The 23,721-nt window shown below is 37.4% G+C and overlaps 1 protein-coding gene across 9 annotated transcripts in view; it reads left to right on the top strand.

Moving 5' to 3' along the window:
• The window catches only part of CCSER2 (coiled-coil serine rich protein 2), a 285,551-nt gene that overhangs the window by 96,560 nt on the left and 165,270 nt on the right, over window positions 1-23,721 (top strand). The window contains exon 4 of one of the 9 annotated variants that reach the window (XM_023724853.1): window positions 4,039-4,068. The exons of the other annotated variants lie outside the window; for them this stretch is intronic. Coding sequence (XP_023580621.1) covers window positions 4,039-4,053 — 15 coding nt within the window. The 3' untranslated portion in view covers window positions 4,054-4,068. Of the gene's footprint in view, window positions 1-4,038; window positions 4,069-23,721 lie in introns of those variants that run through there. 9 annotated transcript variants of the gene reach the window in all.

Raw genomic sequence — 23,721 nt, 5'->3', positions numbered from 1 at the left:
GGGTTATTTGCTTCCTCTCCTGTTTTTGTTTTGTCAGTTTGGCCAGTGGTTTATCAATTTTATTGATCTTTTCAAAGAACCAGCTTTTGGTCTTGTTAACTCTTTCAGTTGTTTTTCTATTCTCTATTTCATTTAATTCTGCTCTAATTCTTATTATTTCCTTTCTTCTGGCACCCAAGGTTTTCTTTTGCTGCTCTCTTTGTACTCTTCGAGTTACAGGGTTAATGTTTTACTTATGGCCCTTTCTTCTTTTTGGATATGTGCATTTATTGCTATAAACTGACCTCTGAGCACTGCTTTTGCCGTGTCCCAAAAGTTCTGTTAGGATGTGTTTTCATTCTCATTTGATTCTATGAATTTCTTTATTCCACCCTTAATTTCTTCTATAACCCAGTAGTTTTTGAGCAAGTTGTTGTTCAGTTTCCATGTGTTTGATTTTTTTCCTTGCTTTTTCTGTTATTGATTTCTGCTTTTATGGTTTTACGGCTAGAAAAGAAGCTTTGTAATATTTTGATGATTTGGATTCTGTTAAGGCTTGCTCTGTGGCCTAATATGTGGTCTCTTCTGCCGAATGTTCCATGTGGGTTGGAAAAGAAAGTATCCTTGGCTGCTGTTGGGTGGAGTGTTCAGTATACGTTTTTGAGATCAAGTTGGTTGATTATAGCGTTTAGATCTTGGGTGTCTTTGCTGAGCTTCTTTCTGGATGTTCTGTCCTTCACTGAAAGTGGTGTGTTGAAGTCTCCTACTACTATTGTGCAGCTGTCTGTCTCTCTTTTCAGTGCTGTTAAAGATTGTTGTATGTATTTTGGAGCCCTGTCGTTGGGTGCGTAAATATTTATTATAGTTATGTCCTTCTGATGTGTTGACCCTTTAATCATTATATAGTGTCCTTCCTTATTCTTTGTGGAGGGTTTTACTTTAAAGTCTGTTTTGTCAGAGATTAATATTGCCACTCCTGCTGTTTTTTGAGTGTTGTTTGCTTGATCTATTTTTTTTCCATCCTTTGAGTTTTAGTTTGTTTGTGTCTTTAAGTCTGAGGTGTGTCTCTTGTAGGCAGCGTATAGACAGATCGTGTTTTTTAATCCAGTCTGCCACTCTGTCTCTTTATTGGTGTCTTTAGTCCATTTACATTGAGCATAATTATTGATAGGTATGAGTTTAGTGTTGTCATTTTGATGTCTTTTTTTGAGTGTTGTTCACAGTTTCTTTCTTCCACCTAATTTTCTGTGCTGAGTTGTTTGTCTTTTCATCTTTTTCATTGTTGTTGATTTTGTATTTGCTACGTCTTTATATTTTTGTTGTTTTTTATTTTGACTTGTAGGATTGTTAGTTTCCTTTGTGGTTACCTTAATATTTACCCCTATTTTTCTAGGTTTATACCAGTGTTTTATTTCTTTATATCACCTTGACTTCCTCTCCATATGAAAAATCTATGTCTGCATTTTTTAAGTCCCTCTTTTTTGTTTTAATGTTGTCATCTTTTACATATTGACATCTGTTTCTGTGTTCTCAGTATTTTAGCTTTGATTTATTTTTGTGACTTCCCTATCTGGATTGATACCTGGTTGCTCTGTCCTGTGTTCTAGTCTTCAGTTGTTTTGTGATGTTATTGATTTTCTAACCGGAGGACTCCCTTTAGTATTTCTTGTAATTTTGGTTTGGTTTTTGCAAATTCCCTGAACTTCTGTTTATTGGAAATGCCCTAATTTCACCATCATATTTGAGAGACAGGTTTGCTGGATATATAATTCTTGGCTGGCAGTTTTTTTCCTTCAAGGCTTTATATATGTCATCCCATTGCCTTCTTGCCTGCATGGTTTCTGCTGAGTAGTCCAAGCTTTTTCTTATTGACTCTCCTTTGTAGATGACTTTGTGTTTATCCCTCACCACTCTTAAAATTCTCTCTTTATCTTTGGTTTTGGCAAGTTTGATTATAATATGTCTCTGTGACTTTCTTTTGGGATCTGCTTTATGTTGGGTTTGATCAGCATCTTGGAGAGGTATCTTCTCATCTTTCTCTATATCAGGGAAGTTTTCTGCCAACAAATTTTTAACAATTCAACATGAGAATGTTTTTCACTTTAAAAGATATATTCAGACTCTTGCTTTAATGCTTTTAACATACCAATAAGTGGTTATACCTTGATTTTTTATGTTGTTATTGTGTTTTATTACATATTTCTTTATCTGTGGTTTACTAGATTTAGGTTTCTACCTTGGAGACTGAGCAGTTAGACTTTATTAAAACATAAATGGGTGTGGGTGTGGGATGTCTGCACTTTCTTAGCAGTAGTTTCCGTGGAAATATGATTTCCATAGGTTATTTGTACTGAATTTTGGAATTTTCTCTAATCCAAAAATTAGAAGAAGAATATCAGAATTTCAAGTCTGGCCTATATCTGGCTTTATTTTAAGTTTTAGAGGACATTTCAGGAAGTTTTAAATTATTCTCTAATTCTGTACCAAAATGGTCTTACTATCATTTAGTTTTTTCAGTGTGCTAGTTGATATTAGCTTAGATTATTTTACTTTTACTTTGAGAGAGAAATATGCTTCAGATCTTTTTAAAATGTATAAACAAAGAAACACAAAAAACCAAACTTGTTGCTGTTGAGTCAATCCTGACTCATAGTGACCCTATAGGACAGAGTGGAAATGCCCTATAGAATTTCCAAAGGAGCAACTGGTAGATTCAAACTGCCGACCTTTTGGTTTGCAGCCATAACTCTTAACCACTGTGCTACCAGGGCTCCTTTTTTCTCAGAGCTAGTGGCACCTTTCTCCCTTTGGCTAGTTTCTGCTAGCTCTCATCTCATTTAACAGCCTTTTCCTGCTGTCAGAATTGTTGTTCTTTAAAATGGTGTCTGTGTTCAGGGGGCCTGTATCAGACTGCTTCTGTCTTAACGTGCATTCCTATGCACAAACCATTGGAAATTATTTATTTTTCTCTAAAGCTCAAACCCTTTTCCCATTATTCCGTGAGGCTGCATTCAGAGTCAGACTGCCCCTCCCTTCCGTTACCCTAGGGGTTAGTAGTTCAGTGGTGAGACCCTGCAGCACCTTTAAATCAGTCTGATTTTCTACTTTTCTCCTTTCAGCTAGATAGTGAAGACTGCCGCTTTTCATCTTTTTTTGCCCTAATGCTGCTTTAGTGCATGTTAATACTCGGTAAGTGTGTAAAAAGTTCCTTTCAGTTAGGATTAATCACTCCTTCCTCTCTGCTTCTAAGCATATTGCTTCTTTTAGTTTTAGCACTTTATTTTGCCTTGTAGTATCCTAATTTATATTGGTCTCCCTACGTACACTATAGTACTTTTTTTTTTCTCCTAAATTTTATTTATTTTGTTATTGTTGAGATATACACAGTGAAATATATACCAATTAAACAGTTTCTACGTGTATAATTTAGTGACATTGATTACATTCTTTGAGTTGTGCAACCAGTATCTCCCTCCTTTTCTGAGTTGTTCCTGCCTCATTAACATAAACTCACTGCCCCGTAAGGTTCCTATCTAATCTTTCAAGGTGCTGTTGTCAACTCGATCCCATATAGATAGTTCTTAAAAGACCATAATGCTCAAGGCAGACCTTTTTTACTGGTTAAGCTACACTATTGTTGGTTTTAAGATAACTTCAGGGGATATTTTTTGGTTTAAGGTTTAAAGATTATCTCAGGGCAGTAGTTTTAGGGGTTCATCCACCCTGTATGGCTCCAGAAAGTCTAGAGTCCATGAGAATTTTAAATTGTGTTCTGCATTTTCCCCCTTTTGAGCAGGATCATTCTATGGAATTTTTTATTAAAATGTTCAGTAGTGGTAATTGGGGCACCATACAGTTCTTTTGGCCTCATGGCAAAGGGGGCAGTTGTTCATGGAGGCAATTAGTCACACATTCCATATCTTCCTCCTATTCCAAACTCTCATTTCTCTGTTGCTGTAGGTGAATAGAGACCAATTGTTGAGCCTTGGATGGCTGCCTTACACTGCAGTACTTTTGAAGGCAAGGATCATATTTTATTCTTCTTTCTTCCTATTCCAGGGTAGAGCCTATTGACTTTTTTAAATGAAATTTGGAACTGTAAAAATGATGTGAGGGCGGCATCTGACCACCTCTACCTTCACGAGGGGGAAAGAGACTCAAGATCAACAGCCGAAGGCTGATTCCTGTGAGGTGAAGGTCAGACATACCTCCTCTCTCCAACCTTTTTACCAATTCTGACACCATCTGTCCCTCCAGCAGCACTCTCCACTTCTGTCCTGGGTTTGATAATTCCTTGCAGTGACCACACGGAACTCACAGACCATACTCAGGATTATGGGGTTTATTCAGGAAATAACAGGGTACGACTTGGGATCAGGATCAACTTGGGAGTAACACTAACAACTCAGGATGCAGTTCCTCAATCAGGACAGCTTCTTCTTGTCCTCTAGCACGGGGCCCTGCTGGGGCCTTGCCGCCACTGGGCCCTGCTGGGGGCCTTCGTGGGCAATTGTTACAACTCTTAGCTCCGTGGGTTGCCAAGCCCCACCACAGCTGCCTCTCGCATCGCTGTCTCTTACTGTCTTCTGTGTTACAACTCTTCTCTCTCCGTATCTCCCTTTAAGCCTAGTGAGATGGCAAAACTGACCTAACTCATTAGGGTTCCATATACCTTATTTGCATGTCCCACCCCCAGAAGGGTGCCATGCACCTTATTTACATTATTAGCAAGCTATTCAATCCCCTTGGTGGGCCATAAGCAACTTATTTGCACAGTCCCTGTAAAAATGGCATGATAGATGCGTCTAACGTCCCTGCCTAACTTCACAAGGAGGAAGTAGAATCAAGATCAACAGCTCAAAAGCTGATTGCTATGAGGCAGAGATCAGACAGGCCTCCACCCTCCGTTTTACCAATTCTGACACCAGCTGTTGCTCCCATGGCACTCTCTACTTGTCTGCTAGGTTCAATACTTCATTGTAATGACCACATAGAACTCCCAGATCATACTGACAGTTTTGGGGCTTATTAGGAAACTAACAGATTACAAATCAGGTTCAGGAATGCTCAGGATATTTTTCTTCAATCAGGACAGCCTCTTCTCAGTTGTACCTGTAGGCACATCTCTCCTCTGGCCCCTCGGCCTCTCAGCCCCTCGGCCTGACCTCTACCCTTCTCGGGCATGTGTTACAAAGCTCTTTTAGCTCTGCTGATAAGTGCCCAGAGGTACCCTATTCCTCCAGTAAGCCTTGGTCCGAAGGCAGTCAGCTCTAGCTCTGTGGGTCAGTAAACCTAGCTCCACCGAGTGCCCAGAGGCACCCTACTCCATCAGCAGGCCTCCTACCTGAAGCTTAGCTTTCTTGCTCCATGACGTGCTGTCTCCTGGCAGTCTCCTGCCTCTGCTGCCGCCATTTCTCTGCCACCACTTCTTGCTGTTTTCGTGTTACAGCTTTCTCTCTCAGTCTCCTTGTTTCAGGAGCTTCTCAGTGCAGGGATTCTAGGTCCAAGGGACACGCTTCACTCCTGGCTCTTCTTTCTTGGTGGTGGTGAGATACTCCCTTCCTGCCTCTTGGATGGCTCATTTTAAGCCTAGTGGGATGGCAAAACTGACCAGTCCCCTTGTTAGGGTTCCATATACCTTGTTTGCATGGTCTCACCCCCACGAGGGTACCATGCACCTTGTTTATTTACCTTATTAGCAAGCTGTCCAATCCCTTTGGTGGGTCATAAGCACCTCATTTGCATAGTCCTCACCCAGTCATTTGGTGGGAGTTAAACAAAGACTATAACTAGAAGCGCCATATTAAGTAACTGCATCGCAGGAACATGGAGAAGTAAAGTGCCAGTGGTGTGAGTTATATTTAAAATTTTTATCTAATTTTGTAAGACTCTCATTTTTCTTACGCTATCCGTCCCTATTTCCCCCAGGTTTTACCATAGAGCCTTCATCAGTATGAAGTTTCTTGCTAGTCATTTATATTTAAATTCAGTTGCTTTGATTTAGAATAAAAGCTTAAATTTTTCTCTGGTCTGTGAGACTGTTTTCATAACTGAACTTATGACATTTTTGTCGTTTTCTTTCATTGTGAATTAACAGCCTCCTTATGATCTCTTCTACTGTGAAAAAGTGCTATTTTCCCCATTCAGTCATACTCATGAAATGGTGATGAGTGCATGTATTGAGTGCAAGGCACTGGGGATATAGTGATCAAGACAGCTACAGGTTCTGTTCTTTCAAGCCTATAGTCTAATGGAGAGGGCAGATGTAGTTGAAATAATCAGTTAACTCCTCAGTTAATTATGCTTAGTTGATGCCTGGGGAAAGTGCTACAGAGGAGAATTACAGTGTATGAGAGTATCTTACTATAAGACCTTCCAGTATAGGGTGTTAGGTAAGGCTTTTTCAGGAAATGATACTTAGGCCAGGTTGACCCAGGGATAAACTAGGTAAAAAAGTGCATACAATTGGTATCTGTAATCGGAAAAATGTTGTATGTTTTAGGAAAGCCTTGAGGAAGGAGGGATCATGATGCGTTTGAGGCACTAAGAGAAGGCCAGTGCAGTGTTAGCACTGAGACGGGAGCAGTGGCGGACAAGGAGTCTGTCAGTGCAGAGCTTTTATGGAACTTGAAGGCTTTGGGTCTTCATCGTAAAAATGGAAGGTGAGCCACTGGAGGATTTTCAGCTGGAAAGGGACATGATTGGATTTACATTTTAAAAACACTGCGTGTGAAGATGGAACTAGAGGGAAGCTAGACGAGATGCTGGGAGGTCAGTTATAAGGATTGTTGTCTAAATGAGAGGTGGTCGTGGCTCATTTTAAGGCTAAGTTGGTGGCAGAGTGGGGATCTAGAGAGGTGGGCAGTTTTGAAGAGGGGTTCATGGGGTACAATTGACCAGATTCTGTAACTGATGTCCTGTTGGGGATATAAAGCAATGACTAGTATGGCTGCTTCCATTCTTTCTGCCAGAATCATCCTAAATTACCAGTTTGACTTACAGTGTCACATTTATCTTGACTGGCTTCTCTCCATGATCTGCCCTCACCTTATACAAGTCTGTCTCTCGAGTTCCTACTACACGTGTCTTAAATGTAGTTAACACTTTGCTATTCTCTCTCATCGTTTCTTTCGTTTCAGACACTTAGTGAGGTCTCGCTAAATATTTGTTGAAATGGGTTCCATAATGATGAGATATATACATTGCCATTTAATTCCTAATAAATGAAAAACTAAAGTTTAAATGTTTAATACTGTTCAGTTTTTTCCATATGCATTATGACATAACCTATTTACAAGGTAAGTTTCTAAGGTACCACGTGTCATAATAGGAAGCTGCAAGTAACTAAAAATGTGGTGCAAGCATAGATGTGATAGTGGAGGCACAGCTTACAGAAACTTGAGACAATCCTAATATAGGTAACTGAAAATCTCATATTGCTACTTTCAGCTATGCTCTCCCACAGAATCACAGAACTGCAAGCAGTAGAAGAAATTTAATGCAGCTCAGTTATTTTATAGATAAGACAGAATGAGATAAGGATACTAAATTTTTCTTAATTCATTTTTTTTTTCTGTCAGACTAGGGAATCTTCTTAAGTGCATTTAATTTACTAGCATAACTTCTTTTTGGCCTGGTAATACAACTTCTATGCTTGAGGAAAAAAGTTTTATCAAATACAGTTATTGTGACCCTTTTAACATATTGTATTTTTTATGCTGTATCAGTGTTTCTTGTAGATTAAGTATATTACAATATGAAGTTCAATTTAGTAATTATTTATTTAGCTTCCACTATGTTCTAGGCATACTGTTAAGTTCTGAGGATACTGAGATGGATGTCTCTGTCATTAATGAGGTCAAAGTCTAGGATGAGAGACAGATGTTATGAACATATGAACACAGTGTAGTTTTATAAGTGATACCATGCTATGGTGAGTATACGTGTGGTCTCAAATTCACATAGAAGGGAGGTTTAACTGTGTGTATGGTGTGTGTGTGTTCATAGGTTCTGAAGAAGTAATGTCTGAGTCGAGTTTTAAAGACTGAGTACAAAGTTGACCAGTTGGCCTAGGAAAAATGAGAATGAGCATTTTAGGCACAGGGAACAGTACGTACAATGCATGAAGGTATCACAAAATCATGTGAATAACGAATATCAGCATTGTAAGGTTGAGATGGAGAGTAGCTGGAGATGAAGCTAGAGAAATAACAGGGTGGAAAGGAGAGGAAAGGAAATGAAATCTAGTATCCCAAACTGAAAGGACAAAAACTATTTTTGCAACATTTACTAATCAGATTTTACAAATAGTATAAGACAGACATTATATTGAATATTGTATCAATATCCTATTTCAAATCCTCACACAGATACTTTCCTTTAATTCTATCTGTGGGATCATGAATAGAGTATTTTTTTCCTGAACATTTTTCTTCTTTCATAAAAATGGAGTTAAGCCCATCCTAGATCCAAAGCCTGAGTTTCAGAGTTAAAAGTAAATTGTTAAAAAAAAAAAAAAAAAAAATTTTTTTTTTTCTGTTCTCCCCCATGTCCGTTTTACCCAGCACAGTGCGTCGCATAGAGTAGATCTCACATAATTAGTAATGTTTACAGAGAAATTACTGAATTCTAAGAGTTGGATCAGGGAAATATAAACTTCTTAATGAGGACACTGAGGCTGAGAAGGTAAATGCCTTTCACCAGTTCTGGGTGAGTGGTAAAGTTGAAGTTGCTTTTCTAATCTGAATGAGTAATTAAAAATCTTTTAACTCAGACTATTCTATTGTATTGTCCTGTAGTGATTAAGGAAATCCACCAGCCACTCCTTGGAAACCCCATGAGGCACTTCTACTCTGTCCTCTAGGGTTGCTATGGGTCGGAATCTACTTGACGCTAACGGGTTTGTAGTGATTAGAACAAAAGCCAGATCTTATTGCCTTCAGGCTCTCTAATTTTTAGTGGCATTTAGGTAATACTCCCTCAGTCTTTTATTCTTTTGCTGGATTTAGGGGTTAGGCGACCTCTGTTTGCAGAAGCTACCAACCTGATAGGAACGGGTTTGGTTGTGTGGAGGCATAGTTGGAAAGTTGGTCTTGGAACCTTTCTAATTTTTAGTATATGATGGAATATGCCACATTTGAAAATAACCTACCATCTGCTTGAAAATTTTTAATTTCCTAAGTTTTACCTATTCATTTTGAGAACCTTTTTGCTAGTGATCTGGCTTACTAGCGAACCTGAAGGTGACAAAGAAATAAATTTTTTTTTCCCTTCCCACAATGTGGAATATATAACTTGATTATTATAGCTTTTTATTTTGAAATTATTTTCAACTTAAGAAAATCTCAAAAACCATGCATAGTTTCTGTATTCTGTTCACTCTTGATCTTCTAATGTTAACATATTACTAACCATAATACAGTGATCATAACTCAAAAATTAAGTTTCATGTTGATATCGACAGGCCTTATTTGAATTTTCCCAGTTTTCCCGCTAATAACCTTTTTGTCTGGTTCAGAATTCAGTCTAGGATCCACATTGCATTTGATTGTCCTAACTCCTTGGGCTCCTCCAACCTGTGACAATTCTCAGTCTTTCATAATCTTGACGCTTTTCAAGAGTACTGACCAGTTATTTTGTAGAATGACCCTCAGTATGAGTTTGTATGGTATTTTCTCATGATTAGATTCAGGTTATGCATTTTTGGCAAGAGTGCCATAGAAGTGAGGTTGTGCCTTATCACTGCATCATATGAGAAAGTACATGGTGCTGATATGTGTTATTACTGGTAAGGTTAACTTTGATCACTTAATGTCTGCCAGGTTCCTCTACTGCAGAGTTGTTATTTTTCTCTTCACAATTAATATTTGAGACTATGCAGACATCCTGTTATCATGGTTTTGCCCATTTTTACCATTTGTGTTTCTTGCTGTGGTGTTTGCTTAGTGGTAATTTTCTATTTTCTTCATTCTTTTATCTTTATTAGTTGGGATTCTACTATAAGGAAGAGCTGTCCTTTGTCCCTATTTATTTATTTATGACAGTATGGACTCATGGATATTTATTTTATTTTATACATTATAATCCATTATTACCATTATTTTGTTGCTCAGATTGTTCTAGATTTGGCCACTGGGAGCTCTTTCAGGTTGGTTCCTCCCTTCTTTTGATATGATCCATTATTTTGTAACACTTTCTTATTCTCTGGCACCACAAGATGTTCCAGACTTATTTTGTGTTTTGCCTGCCTTAGCCCTGAAATCAAACATTTCTCTAATTTTTCCTTTTATTGGGGAGTGATATTTAGAAACTAAGATATGCTCATTCTACTGGGGTATTACTGCTTTTACGCTCTCTCTAGACAGAGCTAGAAAAGAATGTACACACACGCACACACACCTCTATTTCTATATCTGTCTTCGTATATACACTAAAGACCATGCGTTCATATTGATACCTTTAATTCCAGACCAGTGCCATAGAATTCATTCTAGCCTTTCCCATTTCCTTATTTTTAACCCTCTTCTCAGAAAGTGAGAAGCCTAGCTCTCATTAACCACAATATATTTACTTATTTGTTCAATCCTAGTATACACATAGTTTCATAGTTGCTTATATCTGCCCCTGTGAAAAATAAATGCACTAGCTTATGATATTTGTGTACTGTTACAATATTTGTGTCAAAATACTGTTTTCCAAGCTTACTTAGGTTAGTCCTTTTCATTCTGATTCTCTTCAGTGTGGTCATGTTATTTATTTGTAAGACTGCTAGGTTCATTTATTACTGTTTGTGGTTCACTTTGGATTTCTCACATATCATGGTTTGTTTTAATTATTTTTTACTTCTTAGATATGGGAAGTATTACCAAGGGCCTGAGAGTCAGAGCTAAATAAAACAGTATACTCAGAAGAATGACACTCACCCCTCATCTCTACCTCCCCATTGCTCCCCATCTCTGTGGGTAACCAGTCTTAAAAAAATTTCTGGTTTATCCTTCTATATTTCTGTTGCACAAATGATCAGATACGTGTGTATTTTCTTTTAATCCCTTCTTTCTTACATGAACTATAACACTTTCTAAATATTTTTTTTTTTCCTTTTGCACTTTGCTTTTGTTACTTACCAATGTATCCTGGAAATCACTTAATATCACTTCATAGAGATTTTTTCATCCTTTTTTAACAGGTGTAGATGTACAAAGCTTCCGTCACCTACCCTGTTATCCATACCAACTCCTCTTCAAGGCTTGTTTAGAAATTTTGCGTATCAGAGTGCTAGCCAGTGTTAAAATATAATGATGGTTCTTACTCCTGCTGTTCTAGTCATCTTCTACTCTTATCCAAAAATTGTTGTTGGTAGTTGCTGTCTAGTTGGTTCTGTCTCATGGTGAGCCCATGGATAATAAAACAAAATGTTGATTAGTCCTGTGCCATCTTCATGATTGTTGGTATGTTTGAGTCCATTGTTGTGGGTATTGTGTCAGTCCATCTCATTGAGGGTTTCTCTCCTTTTTGTTGGCCCTCCACTTGACCAAACATGATGTCCTTCTCTAGCATTCGGTTCCTCCTGATGACATATCTAAAGTAAGCTAGTCAAAGTTTCCGACATTATTCTGTGATCCATAGTGCTTTCATTGGCTAATTTGTGGAAGTAGATTGCCAGGCCTTTCTTCCTAGTCTAACTTAGTCTGAAAGCTCTACTGTAACCTATCTACAATGGTTAACTCTGCTGGTATTTGAAATACTGGTGGCATAGCTTCCAGTATCAGAGCAACATGTAAGCCACCATGATACGACTGACTGACAGATGGGTGGGTCCAAAAATTACCTTTCTTCTAATGATGACAGAAATAAACTTCTAAGATGAGTTGGTATATTTTTCTGTATACCTGTTGAGTCTTAGAGAGTTTTTTTTTCTTCCCCTGCTGCTTCCACTGGTTATTCCCACTTGATGCTTCTCCCTTTAGAGGCCATGTTGTCTATTCACATCTTCTTCATCAACTATTTCTGTCATGTGCTGATTTACAGCATGTCTTTGAATATTCTGTGAGGACTTTGTACCATCTTCCTCCATGTCTGTTGATCTCCTTGAGCCACCATTTTGACTTCGATCACTTGAAAACATCCTTTAAAAAGTCTCTGAATTTGTTAGTTTGTTCTTTAATATTAATCTTTGATATTTGGACCTTTGTTACTCTTAATTGTCACAAAGTTTGATCTGTGTGGTAGGTAGAATAATGCCCTCCCCACCCCAAAATATCCGTATTCGAATCCATAGAACTGTGAATATGTTAGGCTACATGGCAAAGGGGAAAAAAGGTTGCAAATGGAATTAAGATTGCTAATTAGCTGACTTTAAAACAGGGAGATTATCCTGGATTACATGGGTAGGCCCAGTGTAATCATAAGGATCCTAAAATGTGGAAGAGAGAGGCAGAAAGAGATTCAGAGGGAGAATGGTCAAAAAGATGCAACATTGCTGGCTTTTTCAGTGGGGGAAGGAGGCCATGAGCCAAGGGCAGCTTCTAGAAGTTAGAAAAGGCAAGGAAATTGATTCCCTCCTAGAGCCTCCAGAAAGGAACATATCCCTGCTAACACCTTGATTTTGGCCCATTGAGATCAATGTCTGACTTCTGACCTTCAGAACTATAAGATAATAAATTTGTGATGTCCTTAGCCACTAGGTTTGTGGTAATTTATTACAGCAGCAAGAGAAAACTAATATACCCTATTTCTTCAAAGTTTATAATTAGACTTATTTCTCATTCTTTCTCTTGTCTTTAAAAACCCTATTCCCGTTACTGGCACTTTGTACTGTTTAAATATTAGTTGCCTTCTGTCTCTGGTGCTTTCTGATAGGATGAAAGAGAAATATGCCAACACCTAAGAACAGTAGCACCTGAGAAGGAGGGAGAGCACAGTCAGGGTGTGATTTTGTGTGGGACTTGAAGCACTTACTGATGAAGATCAAAGACTGCAGCCTTCAGTGTGGATTACACTTCAACATAAAGAAAACGTAAGTCCTCACAACTGGACTAATAAGCAACATCATGATAAACAGAGAAAATATTGAGGTTGTCAAGGATTTCATTTTACTTGCATCCACAGTCAACACCTGTGGAAGCAGCGGTCAAGAAATCAAACGACTTACTGCATTGGGCAAATCTGCTGCAAAAGACCTCTTTAAAGTGTGAAGAAGCAAAGATGTCACCTTGAGGACCAAGGTGTGCCTGACCCAGGCCATGGTATTTTCAGTCGCCTCATGTGCATGTGAAAGCTGGACAATGAGTAAGGAAGACGGAAGGAGAATTGATGCATTTGAATTATGGTGTTGTCGAAGAATATTGAATATACCATGGACTGCCAGAAGAACAAAAAATCTATCTTGAAAGAGGTACATCCAGAATGCTCCTCAGAAGTGACTTTGTCTCATTTATTTTGGACAGTTATCAGGAGGAACCAGTCCCTAGAGAAGGACATCATGCTTTGTAAAGTAGAGCGTTAACCAATAAGAGGAAGACCCACTATGAGATGGATTGACAGTGGCTGCAACAATGGGCTCAAACATAGCACGATTGTGAAGATGGTGCAGGACGGCAGTGTTCCGTTCTGTTGTATTTAGGGTCTCTGTGAGCTGGAAACGACTCGATGGCAATGGGTTTGGTTTTGGTTTAACAACACAATAACCAAAGGAACCTAATGGCTGCAGGTGAACTCTCCCCGCCATGCCATTCTTGTACTATGTTGTGGACCTCAGCAATAAACACAAGTCAAGTTCTGCATTATTTACCTTACTTAATCCTGTAGAGGTTTCAAATGAGTAATGATAGTTAGCCATATTGATTATAATAGTGGGTAGGTGGCTGATTTCATTTAACATGCATGTTTAATAAATCAGATGCCAACTGCATTAATGGTACAGTGTAGTCCTTTTGCTGGATGATGGAAAATGAATGTATTTTAACGGCTCCAGTTCCTTCAGCAGCTTGAATTTCCTTCTTTTAGTTTTCTCGTTCTTAAACCAGTCCCTAAACCAGTGCATCAGCCAGTGCCCATCTTAGCAGAGCTCAGCGCCATTATTTATTGTATATTACATCAAATGGAATTTTAGAAATATGAAAAAAAAAAAAAAACTTTGTTAGCTACATTGCGGAATTTCACATTTTAAGCACACTATACTTTCTTGGCCACCACTTGTTTGTCAGTTTGTTGTACTGTGGTGGCTTGAGTGTTGCTGTGATGCTGGAAGCAATGCCACTGGTGTTTCAAGTACCAACAGGGTCATCCATGGTGGACTGGTTTCAGTGGAGTTTCCAGACTAATACAGACTGGGAAGAAGGACCTGTCAATGTACTTCTGAAAAAATTGGCCAGTGAAAACCTTGTGGATAGCAATGGAATATTTTCTGATTTAGTGCTGGAAAATGAGCCTCTCAGGTTGGAAGGCGATCAGAATACCACTGAAGAAGAGCTGCCTCCTCAAAGTAGAATCAACCTTAATGACATGGATGGAGTAAAGCTTTTAGGACCTTCATTTGCTGATGTGACATGACTCAAAATGGGTAGAAAGGACCACAAACATCCATTAAAAATCAGAATGTGGAATGTATGAAGTATGAATCCAGGAAAATTGGAGATTGCCAGAAGTGAAATGGAATGCATAAAGATCGATGTCCTAGGCGTTAGTGAGGTAAAATGGACTGGTATTGGTCATTTTGAATAGGACAGTCATATGGTCTGCTATGCCGAGAATGACAAATTGAGGAGGAATGGCATTGCATTCATCATCAGAACATTTCAAGGTCTATCCTGAAGTACATGACTGTAAGTGATAGGATAATATCCATACACGTACCAGGAAGACCAGTCAATATGAATATTATTTAAATTCATGCACCAAACACTGTTGTCAAAGATGAAGAAATTGAAGATTTTTACCAACTTCTGCAGTCTGAAATTGATCAAACATGCAGTCAAGATACATGGATAATTACTAGTGATTGGAATGCGAAAGTTGGAAACAAAGAAGGAACGGTAGTTGGAAAATATGACTTTGGTGATAGAAATGACGCAGGAGATCTCATGATAGACTTCGGCAAGACCAACGACTTATACATTGGAAATACCTTTTTTCAAAAACATAAATGACAACAATACACGTGGACCTCACTGGGTGAAATATACAGGAATCAAACCAACTACATCTGTGGAAAGAGATGATAGAAAAGCTCAATATCATCAGTCAGAGCAAGGCCAGGAACTGACTATGGAACAGACTGTCAATTGCTCGTATGCAAGTTCAAGTTGAAGGTAAAGAAAATTAAGTCCATGAGAGCCAAAGTATGACCTTGCGTATATCCCACCTGAATTTAGAGACCATCTCAAGAATATATTTGACACATTGAACACTAATGACTGAAGACAAGATGAGTTGTGGGATCACATCAAGGACATCATGCATGAAGAAAGCAAAAGGTCATTAAAAAGACAGGGGAAAAAAAAAAAGACCAAAATAGATAGCAGAAGAGATTCTAGAATATGCCCTTGAATATAGATTAGCTAAAGTGAACAGAAGAAATAATGAAGTGAAAGAGCTGAATAGAAGATTTCAAAGGGCGGCTGAAGAAGACCAAGTAAAGTATTATAACGAAATATGCAAAGACCTGGAGTTATAAAACCAAAAGGATTTTTAAAACATGCTCGACATTTCTCAAGCTGAAAGAACTGAAGAAAAAATTCAATCCTTGAGTTACAGTATTGAAGGATTCTATCAGCAAAATACTGAATGATGCAGGAAGCATCAAAAGAAGATAGAAGGAATACACAGAGTCACTGTACCAAAAAAAAATTGGTCAGCCTTCTACCATTTCAGGAGGTAGCATATGATCAAGAACCAGTGGTAGTGAAGGAAGAATCCAGGCTGTACTGAAGGCTTGGTGAAAAGCAAGCCTCCAGGAATTGAGGGAATACCAATTGAGATGTTTCAACAAATGGATGCAACACTGAAAGTGCTTACTTGTATGTGCCAAGAAATTTGGAAGACAGCTACCTGGCCAATGGACTGGAAGAGATCCATATTTGTGCCCATTCCGAAGAAAGATAATCTAATGAAATGTAGAAATTATTGAACAATATCATTAAAATCACATGCAAGTAAAATTTTGCTGAAGATAATTTAAAAACGATTGCAGTAGTACATCGATAGGGAACTGCCATAAATTCAAGCTGGATTCAGAAGAGGACGTGAAAGGAGGGATATCATTGCTTGATGTTCGATGGATCTTGGCTGAAAGCAAAGAAAATACTAGAAAGATGTTCACCTGTGTTTTATTGACTGTGGCAGTCATAAATTATGGATAACATTGTGAAGAATGGGAATTCTAGAACACTTAATTGTGCTAATGCAGAACCTGTATATATACCAAGAAGCAATTGTTTGAACAGAACAAGGGGATACTATGCAGGAAGGGTGTGCATCATGGTTGTATCTTTTTACCATACTAATTCAATCTGTATGGTTGAGCAAATAATCTGAGAAGCTAAACTGTATGAAAAGTAACATAGCATCAAGATTGGAAGAAGACTCATTAATAACCTGCGTTATGCAGATGACACAACCTTGCTTGCTGTAAGTGAAGAGGACTTGAAGCACTTAGTGAGGAAGATCAAAGACCACAGCCTTCAGTATGGATTCCACCTCGACATAAAACAGTAATCCTCACAACTGGACCAATAAGCAACATCATGATAAACGGAGAAAATATTGAAGTTGTAAAGGATTTCATTTTACTTGCTTCCGCTGTCAATGCTCATGGAGGCAGCAATCAGGAAATCAGATAGCATCTTGCATTAGGCAAATGTGCTGCAAATGACCTCTTTCAAGTGTTAAAAAACAAAGAAGTCTCCTTGAGGACTAAGGTGCACCTGACCTAAGCCATGGTATTTTCAATCCCTTCATATGCATGGAAAAGTTGGAGAACGAATGAGGAAGACTGAAGAAGAATTGATGCATTTGAATTATGATGTTGGCGAAGAATATTGAGTATACCATGTGCTTCCAGAAGAACAAACAAATCTGTCTTGGAAGTCGTGGAGCCAGAATGCTCCTTAGAAGCGCGGATGGCGAGAGTTTGTTTTACATACTGTGGGCATACTATCAAGAGGGACCAGTCCCTGGAGAAGGACATCATGCTTTGTAAAATAGAGGGTCAGCGAAAAAGAGTAAGACCTTCAATGAAATGGAGTGACAGTGGCTGCAACAGTGTGCTCAAAAATAGCAATTGTTATGGTGGCGTAAGACTGGGCAGTGTTTCCTTCTGTTGTACATAACAAAAACGACAACATACTTTCTTGGTGGATGATAGTAAAAATATCGGGACAGTTTTTATGAGTAATTCCATATATTTATTGATTATAGGATTAAAGATTTGCCAGTAATATTACTAGTTATATACCATAGATTATTTTGTTTTATCCTTACCGCTCTATTAGTGGAGTTGTTCTTAAGCAATTTTATTGGTGAGGAAGGTGAGGTTTAGATAACACAGGTAGTTCAAAGATGGAATTTAAATTGCTATCTTTTTGATGTCAAAATTCATGTTCTTTCAAGTAGACTTTGTATTGATGCAATAATGTTTTATGTAATTTTGAAAGGAAGTTGAATAATAACATTGTATTAAAAAAATCTTAAAATTACTTTGTATTGCTCTTGATTGGTTTTTTATTAGGATATCTCCCCTTTAGCCCTCACAGAGAGGAAGAAAGCTCTTCCTCTAACTGTGGCCTAATTTTTTTTTTTTTTTAAGGAAAAAGGATAACTTCATTTTCTCTCACAAATTATTATGCCTATCAGAAAAAATATTTTACTTCTCTGGAAGTCCTATTTTTATTGTATTATTTTTAATATTATGAGAAATCACAAATCCAGCATGGAATACCCCAGAATGATAGCCTGTCCTCTTGCCTTTTGAAGAAAATACTTTGGACTTGGTTAAGGCAATGTCCTTCTGACTCATTTCTTCCTCTGGGGCTCTAAGATTTGTGAATTTATGTGCTATGTATATATATTTTTAAAGGTGTTCCTGGGTGTTAAGATAGGTTTATTCCTGGGAAAAATGGGGGGAGATCTAAGGCAATCATTTCTTGAGAGCACAAGAGAAATGTATAAAAAATTGAGCTATAACTGAAGTCTCCTTTCTGGAGCCTTTTTAGCTTATAATTCACAAGGAATACCATGAAGTATAGTATCTGTCTCTCTCTTTAAGCAAGGCACTTGTTTCATAGGGCATTTTTTGTAGAGAATTTGTGTAGACACATCAACAAAGCCCTTTTGTTCTGTTTTCTTGGCCGGGGAACCAGCTCTGTTTTAAGGAAAACCTCTTCAGTATAATGCCTGCATTGTGGTGATATTTTGTAAGCTCATTTAAATGTGTTCACTGTCACCACAGCTGGCCATTTGACTTTTCTTTAGGCTTAGACTAGCTGCCTCAGCCTATTTTCCAGGAAGAGTCTTGTAGCAGTATTACTTCTGAAATTTCTCTGGGTAGGGATTTTTGGGTATTATGATGGGAGTGAGGGGAACAACAGTGGATTAGAAGTCCTGGGGGCTGAGTATTAGCGTGGATTTATTTATTTCCACTCCCTAAATATTTTTTGAAGGTGCCTATGTAGCTATGAGTCAGAATCAACTTGATGGCAATGGGTTTGGTTTTCAGATTGGTCAGGTAGCTCAAACTGTTTGCATTTGATTCCTTACCACAAGGTTGGCTCTTTGAACCCACCCAGTTGTACCACAGAAGAAAAGGCCTGGCAGTCTGCCTCCATTACAATTACTGCCCAAAAAACCCTGTGGGGCAGTTCTGCTCGGTAGCTTGTGAGATCACCATGAGTTGGAATCAACTCCATGACAATGAACAACAGCAACAACTGTACTAGTTAATAATTGTGAACACGATAATAGCATTGTTTGAACCCCTGCTTAAATGAAATTTTGCTTCATTATCGTTTTTCAAATCGGGAAGATTTTCTTATTTGTTTTGGTGGTTTTATCTTCTCCATTATTTTTATGTTCATTTTCTATAACTTCTATTAGTTCAGTATTATATCTTCATCTGTCTTTTCTCTCCTATTTTCTGTTCTTTGTGCCCTGTATTGAGAGATTTCCTAGATTTTAATTCTTAGCCTTTTGTATTATGTTTTTTAATTGGGCTAATATTTTTTCAACTCTTTCTGGAAAATTTCAAAGATACTCAATACTAGAAAGAAAGATCATGGGAGTTCACTATACCAGTCACTCAACTTCAACAGTGATCAACTCATGGCCTATCTTGTTTTTTTTTAAATTGTATTTCAGGTGAAGGTTTACAGAACAAATAGTTTCTCATTAAACAGTAGCCCATATATTGTTTTATGACATTGGTTAACAACCCCACAACATGTCAACCCTCTCCTTTCTCGACCTTTTTTTTTTTTTTGGTGAAAATATACATAGCCAAAGATACAGCATTTCAAAAATTTCTACACGCACAGTTCAGTGACACAGACTGTGCTCTTCCAGTTGTGCTGCTTTTCTCACTTTAGATGAAGGTTTACAGAACAAAATAATTTCTCATTAAACAGTTAGTACACATGTTGCCCTATGACAGTGGTTAACAGCCTCGCTACACATCAACACTGTCCTTACTCAACCTTGGGTTCCCTGTCACCAGCTTTCCTGTCCCCTTCTGCCGTCTAGGTCTTGTCCCTGGACTGCTGTGCCTCATTAGTCCCGTTTTATTTTATGGGGCAGTCCAATCCCCGGCTTACCTTGTTTCGTTTTTATTCCTTCTTACCCACTCCCTACCTGAACAACACCAACTGCTGGCTAGGATCAAAGCAGCAGAAACTGTCACTCATTGCTAGCTAAAATGTGAAATGGTACAGCCACTTAGCAAGACAGTTTGGCAGTTTCTTACAAGGCTAAACATAGTTTTGCCATACGATCAAACAGTCATGCTTCTTGGTATTTACCCATTCAATTAGAAGCCTTATGTCCACATAAAACCTGCAGAGAAGTTGTTTATAACATCTTTATTCAGAGTGACCCCAAACTGGAAGCAAGCAAGGTGTCTTTCAGTAAGTGAATAAACACATTTGTGATACATCTATACAATGGAATATTATTCAGCAGAACGAATAAATGATTAATGAAGGCCACAGAAAGGCATAGGTTAATCTTATGCATATTGCCAAGTGAAAGAAGCCAGTCTAAAAAGTTATGTACTGTATGATTCCAATCATTACATTCTTGAAGAGGCAAAACTGTAGAGATGGTACACAAATCAGTGGTTGCCATGGGTTCAGTGGTGGAAATAGATGAAGCATAGAGGATGTTCTAGGGTGGTGAAACTATTCTGTATAATACTGTAATGATGAACACAAGACATTAAGCATTTGTCAAAACCCATAGAACTTGACAGCATGAAAAGTAAACCTTAATATATGCAAATTAAAAAAAAAAGCACTTAGGAGGTTGGGGGATCTCAGGACGCAGTGCAAAATGTGACAGAAGATTATAAATGTATTACAAGTGTGTGTATGAAACAGCCTTACAGAAGGGGGTGTGGGAATAAGGTGTTGACCTAAGTAACTTTGGAACTGGAGTCTGTAAGACTGTACATAAACAATGAACTTTGGTTGATAGAGTTAGTGTCATTTCTTCTTTAAATGTTTGGTGGAATTCACTGGTGAAACCCTCTGGGCCTGGTGATTTCTTTTTTGGAAGAATTATTGATTCAATTGCTTTAATAGATATAGGCCTATTCAAATTACCTATTTCGTCTTGTGTGAGTTTTGGTAGCTTGAGTCTTTCAAGGAATTGATGCCTTTCATATAAATTATGAAATACATGGGCATAGAGTTGTTTGTAGTATTCCTTTATTATCCTTTTAATGTACATAGGCTCAATCGTGATGACTACGCCTTCATTTCTGATATTGGTGATTTGAGTCATCTTTTTTTTCTTCTTGTTTAGCCTGGCTAGAGGCTTATCAATTTTACTGGTATTTTCTAAGAACCAACTTTTGGTTTCATTGAATTTTCTCTGTTATTTTCCTGTTTTCAGTTTGCTTGGTATCACCTCTAATTTTTCTTTTCTTCTGTGCTCTTTCTTCATAAATTGCTTCTTTCTATAGTTTCCTAAGGGAGAAGATTTTAGATCTTTCTCCTTTTGTAATATGTGTTTTTAATGCTATAGATTTACTTCTAAGCACTGCTTTTGCTGCATGTTTCAAATTTTAATAAATTGTATTTCATTTTTATTGAGGTAGAAAATTCCTTAATTTCTCTTGAGATTTCTTCTTTGACTTACATGGTATTTAGAAGTGTGTTATTTAATTTGAAAATATGGAGATTTTCCAGCTATCTTTATTTAATTCTTGTTTAATTCAACCACGGTCAGATATCATACTTTGTATTATTTTAATTATTTTATATTCGTTAAGGAATATTTTATGGAAGAATATGGTCTATATTGGTGAATGTTCCATATAAGCATGAGAAGAATGTATATTATGTTGTTGCATGGAGTAGTCTATAAATGTCAGTTAGATCAGGTTGATTGATAGTGCTGTTCAGGTCAACTATGTCCTTACTGATTTTCTATAGGCTTGATCCAGTTGGTCTGTCAATTACTGATAAGAGGGGTTGATGAAGTATCCAACTTTAATAGGGGGTTTGTTTATTTCTCATTTCAGTTCTATCAGTTTTTGCCTCACAGTTCTGTTTTTCATGTCTTTTTAGAAAATTGACCCTTTTATCGTTACGTAGTGCCCTTCTTTATCCCTGAAGTCTACTGTCTACTTTTTCTGAAATTAATATAGATAATCCAGCTTTTTTTTTTTTTTTTGATTAGTGATAACATGATGCATCTTTCCACATCCCTTTACTTTAACCCATCAGAGCCTTTGTAGTTAAGGTGGGTTTCTTGTAGACAAAATATAATTTGGTCTTGTTTTTTAATATTCTTAATGTCTTCATATTCTTATTATTGAGTATCTAGTAAGTATGTGTTAAAGTTTTTTCACAATATTTTTTAAAAGATTAATTTGTTTGAGTCAGAATCCAAGTAAGGTCTTTACGTTGCAGTCAGTTAATATGTTTCTTGAGGATCTGTTAATCTATGTTTCACTTGTTTCTTTCTGCTTGTTTCTCTTTCCTTTTTTCTTTGCCAGATTGGTAGGTTACTTATCTGGTAGAGCTGTGCTTCTCAAGAATCGCTTTGAAAGCTTGTTAAAACAGATTCCTTGACACTACCTCCAGAGATACTTTTATTTAGTACGTCTGGGTGGGTCTTGTGTGTTTACATTTCTCACAAGCTCTCAAGTGATGCTGATGCAGCTGGTTGATGGACTGCCCTCCTAAGTGTCACTTCTGTAGAGATTCTCAATCTCAAAATCTGTATGTTGCTGTTTGTCTACCTATGGTATTGTTTAACGTATTTCTGTGTTCGTGTTTTTCCTGTTGTTTTGGTTCTTAAATCTGGAAACTTGATTAAGATGAAATGCTCCCCTCCTCGTTCCTCACCCCCACCAGTAATTCTTCCTTAGATGATGGTTTGTGCTTTTAACAGAAAGCTCATCATATGGCCAGATTGACTGTCTTTTTGATGTTGGCATATGAAATGATAATCAGTTCTTAATACATTAGTTGGAATATTCATATAAAGAGAAACCTGTTAATAGAAGAACACATACTTGAGTCTTTCCTTTACTGATTTTCGATATAATGAGCTAGTTCCCTGCTATGCTCCCATGGTAATCAATTAAGATTTTTTTCCTTTCCTTTCCTTTTTTCTTATATCTTGAATATCTTCATGGACTCCTTGATTTAAACGTATTTGATGTATTTTAACCTACTGCAGTTATAATTCTTGTTGCAGCTCAGATTGTCCTATCTTTGGCCAGTGATTGTCTCTTCAGATTAGCTTCTGAGTTCATTCACTATAACCCCAGTAGCCTTTGATAGCCTCCTTGCTTTCTGGTATTAAAACAATGTGTTCTGGTACATTTTCAGCCTCCAAACTAGAATCAGCCATTTTTCCATAGAACCCTTATTTTAGTGGGAAATAGTATTTAAAGACTATAATCAGGGCATTAGAGGTGTTGATTGCTATTGGGTTGGTTGTTTCTGCCTTTTCCGTGGACAGAGCTAGGAAGTAATTTTTTTTTTTCTTTCTTTCTTAAAATGAAATACATCATGAGTTCATAGTGATACTTCCCATTCAAACTCAGGAATATAGGATTTTTACTGAACTTTGCATCTCTATCTTCCCCCCTTCCCCGTTGAGAATCTCATTTTCCAACAAATACCAACAGAGTAACTCGTTTGGTTTATGTGAGAGTATACACAACAGTCTCAGAGTAAAAATACCACCAACAACAATATAATTACTGAGAACAGCTTAAGATTTTTTTTTTTTCTTTTATTTTCCCTAGTTGAAATGGTTTCTCTCTGAGTGGTTATGCCATCAACTTGACACATGGTTGGGTTCGTTTATTTCATTTTACTTTTTATTTTTAGGGATTTATTGAGGCATTATTTATAATAGTAAAAGATTAGAAATAATGCAAACATCCATATGATTCCACAATAGCATATTATATAGACTAAGAATGGGGAGAGGGATGAATATATAGATATTTGGTTAAATTTTGGATTTTATTATTAATCACTCAATTTTTTTCTTCAGAAAGTAAGAAAACATGTA

Source organism: Trichechus manatus, unplaced genomic scaffold (genome assembly GCF_000243295.1).
Source record: "Trichechus manatus latirostris isolate Lorelei unplaced genomic scaffold, TriManLat1.0 scaffold00265, whole genome shotgun sequence".
NCBI lineage: Eukaryota > Metazoa > Chordata > Mammalia > Sirenia > Trichechidae > Trichechus > Trichechus manatus.
Note: the sequence above shows the minus strand (reverse complement) of the source record. Positions and strands in the feature narration are given on the sequence as shown.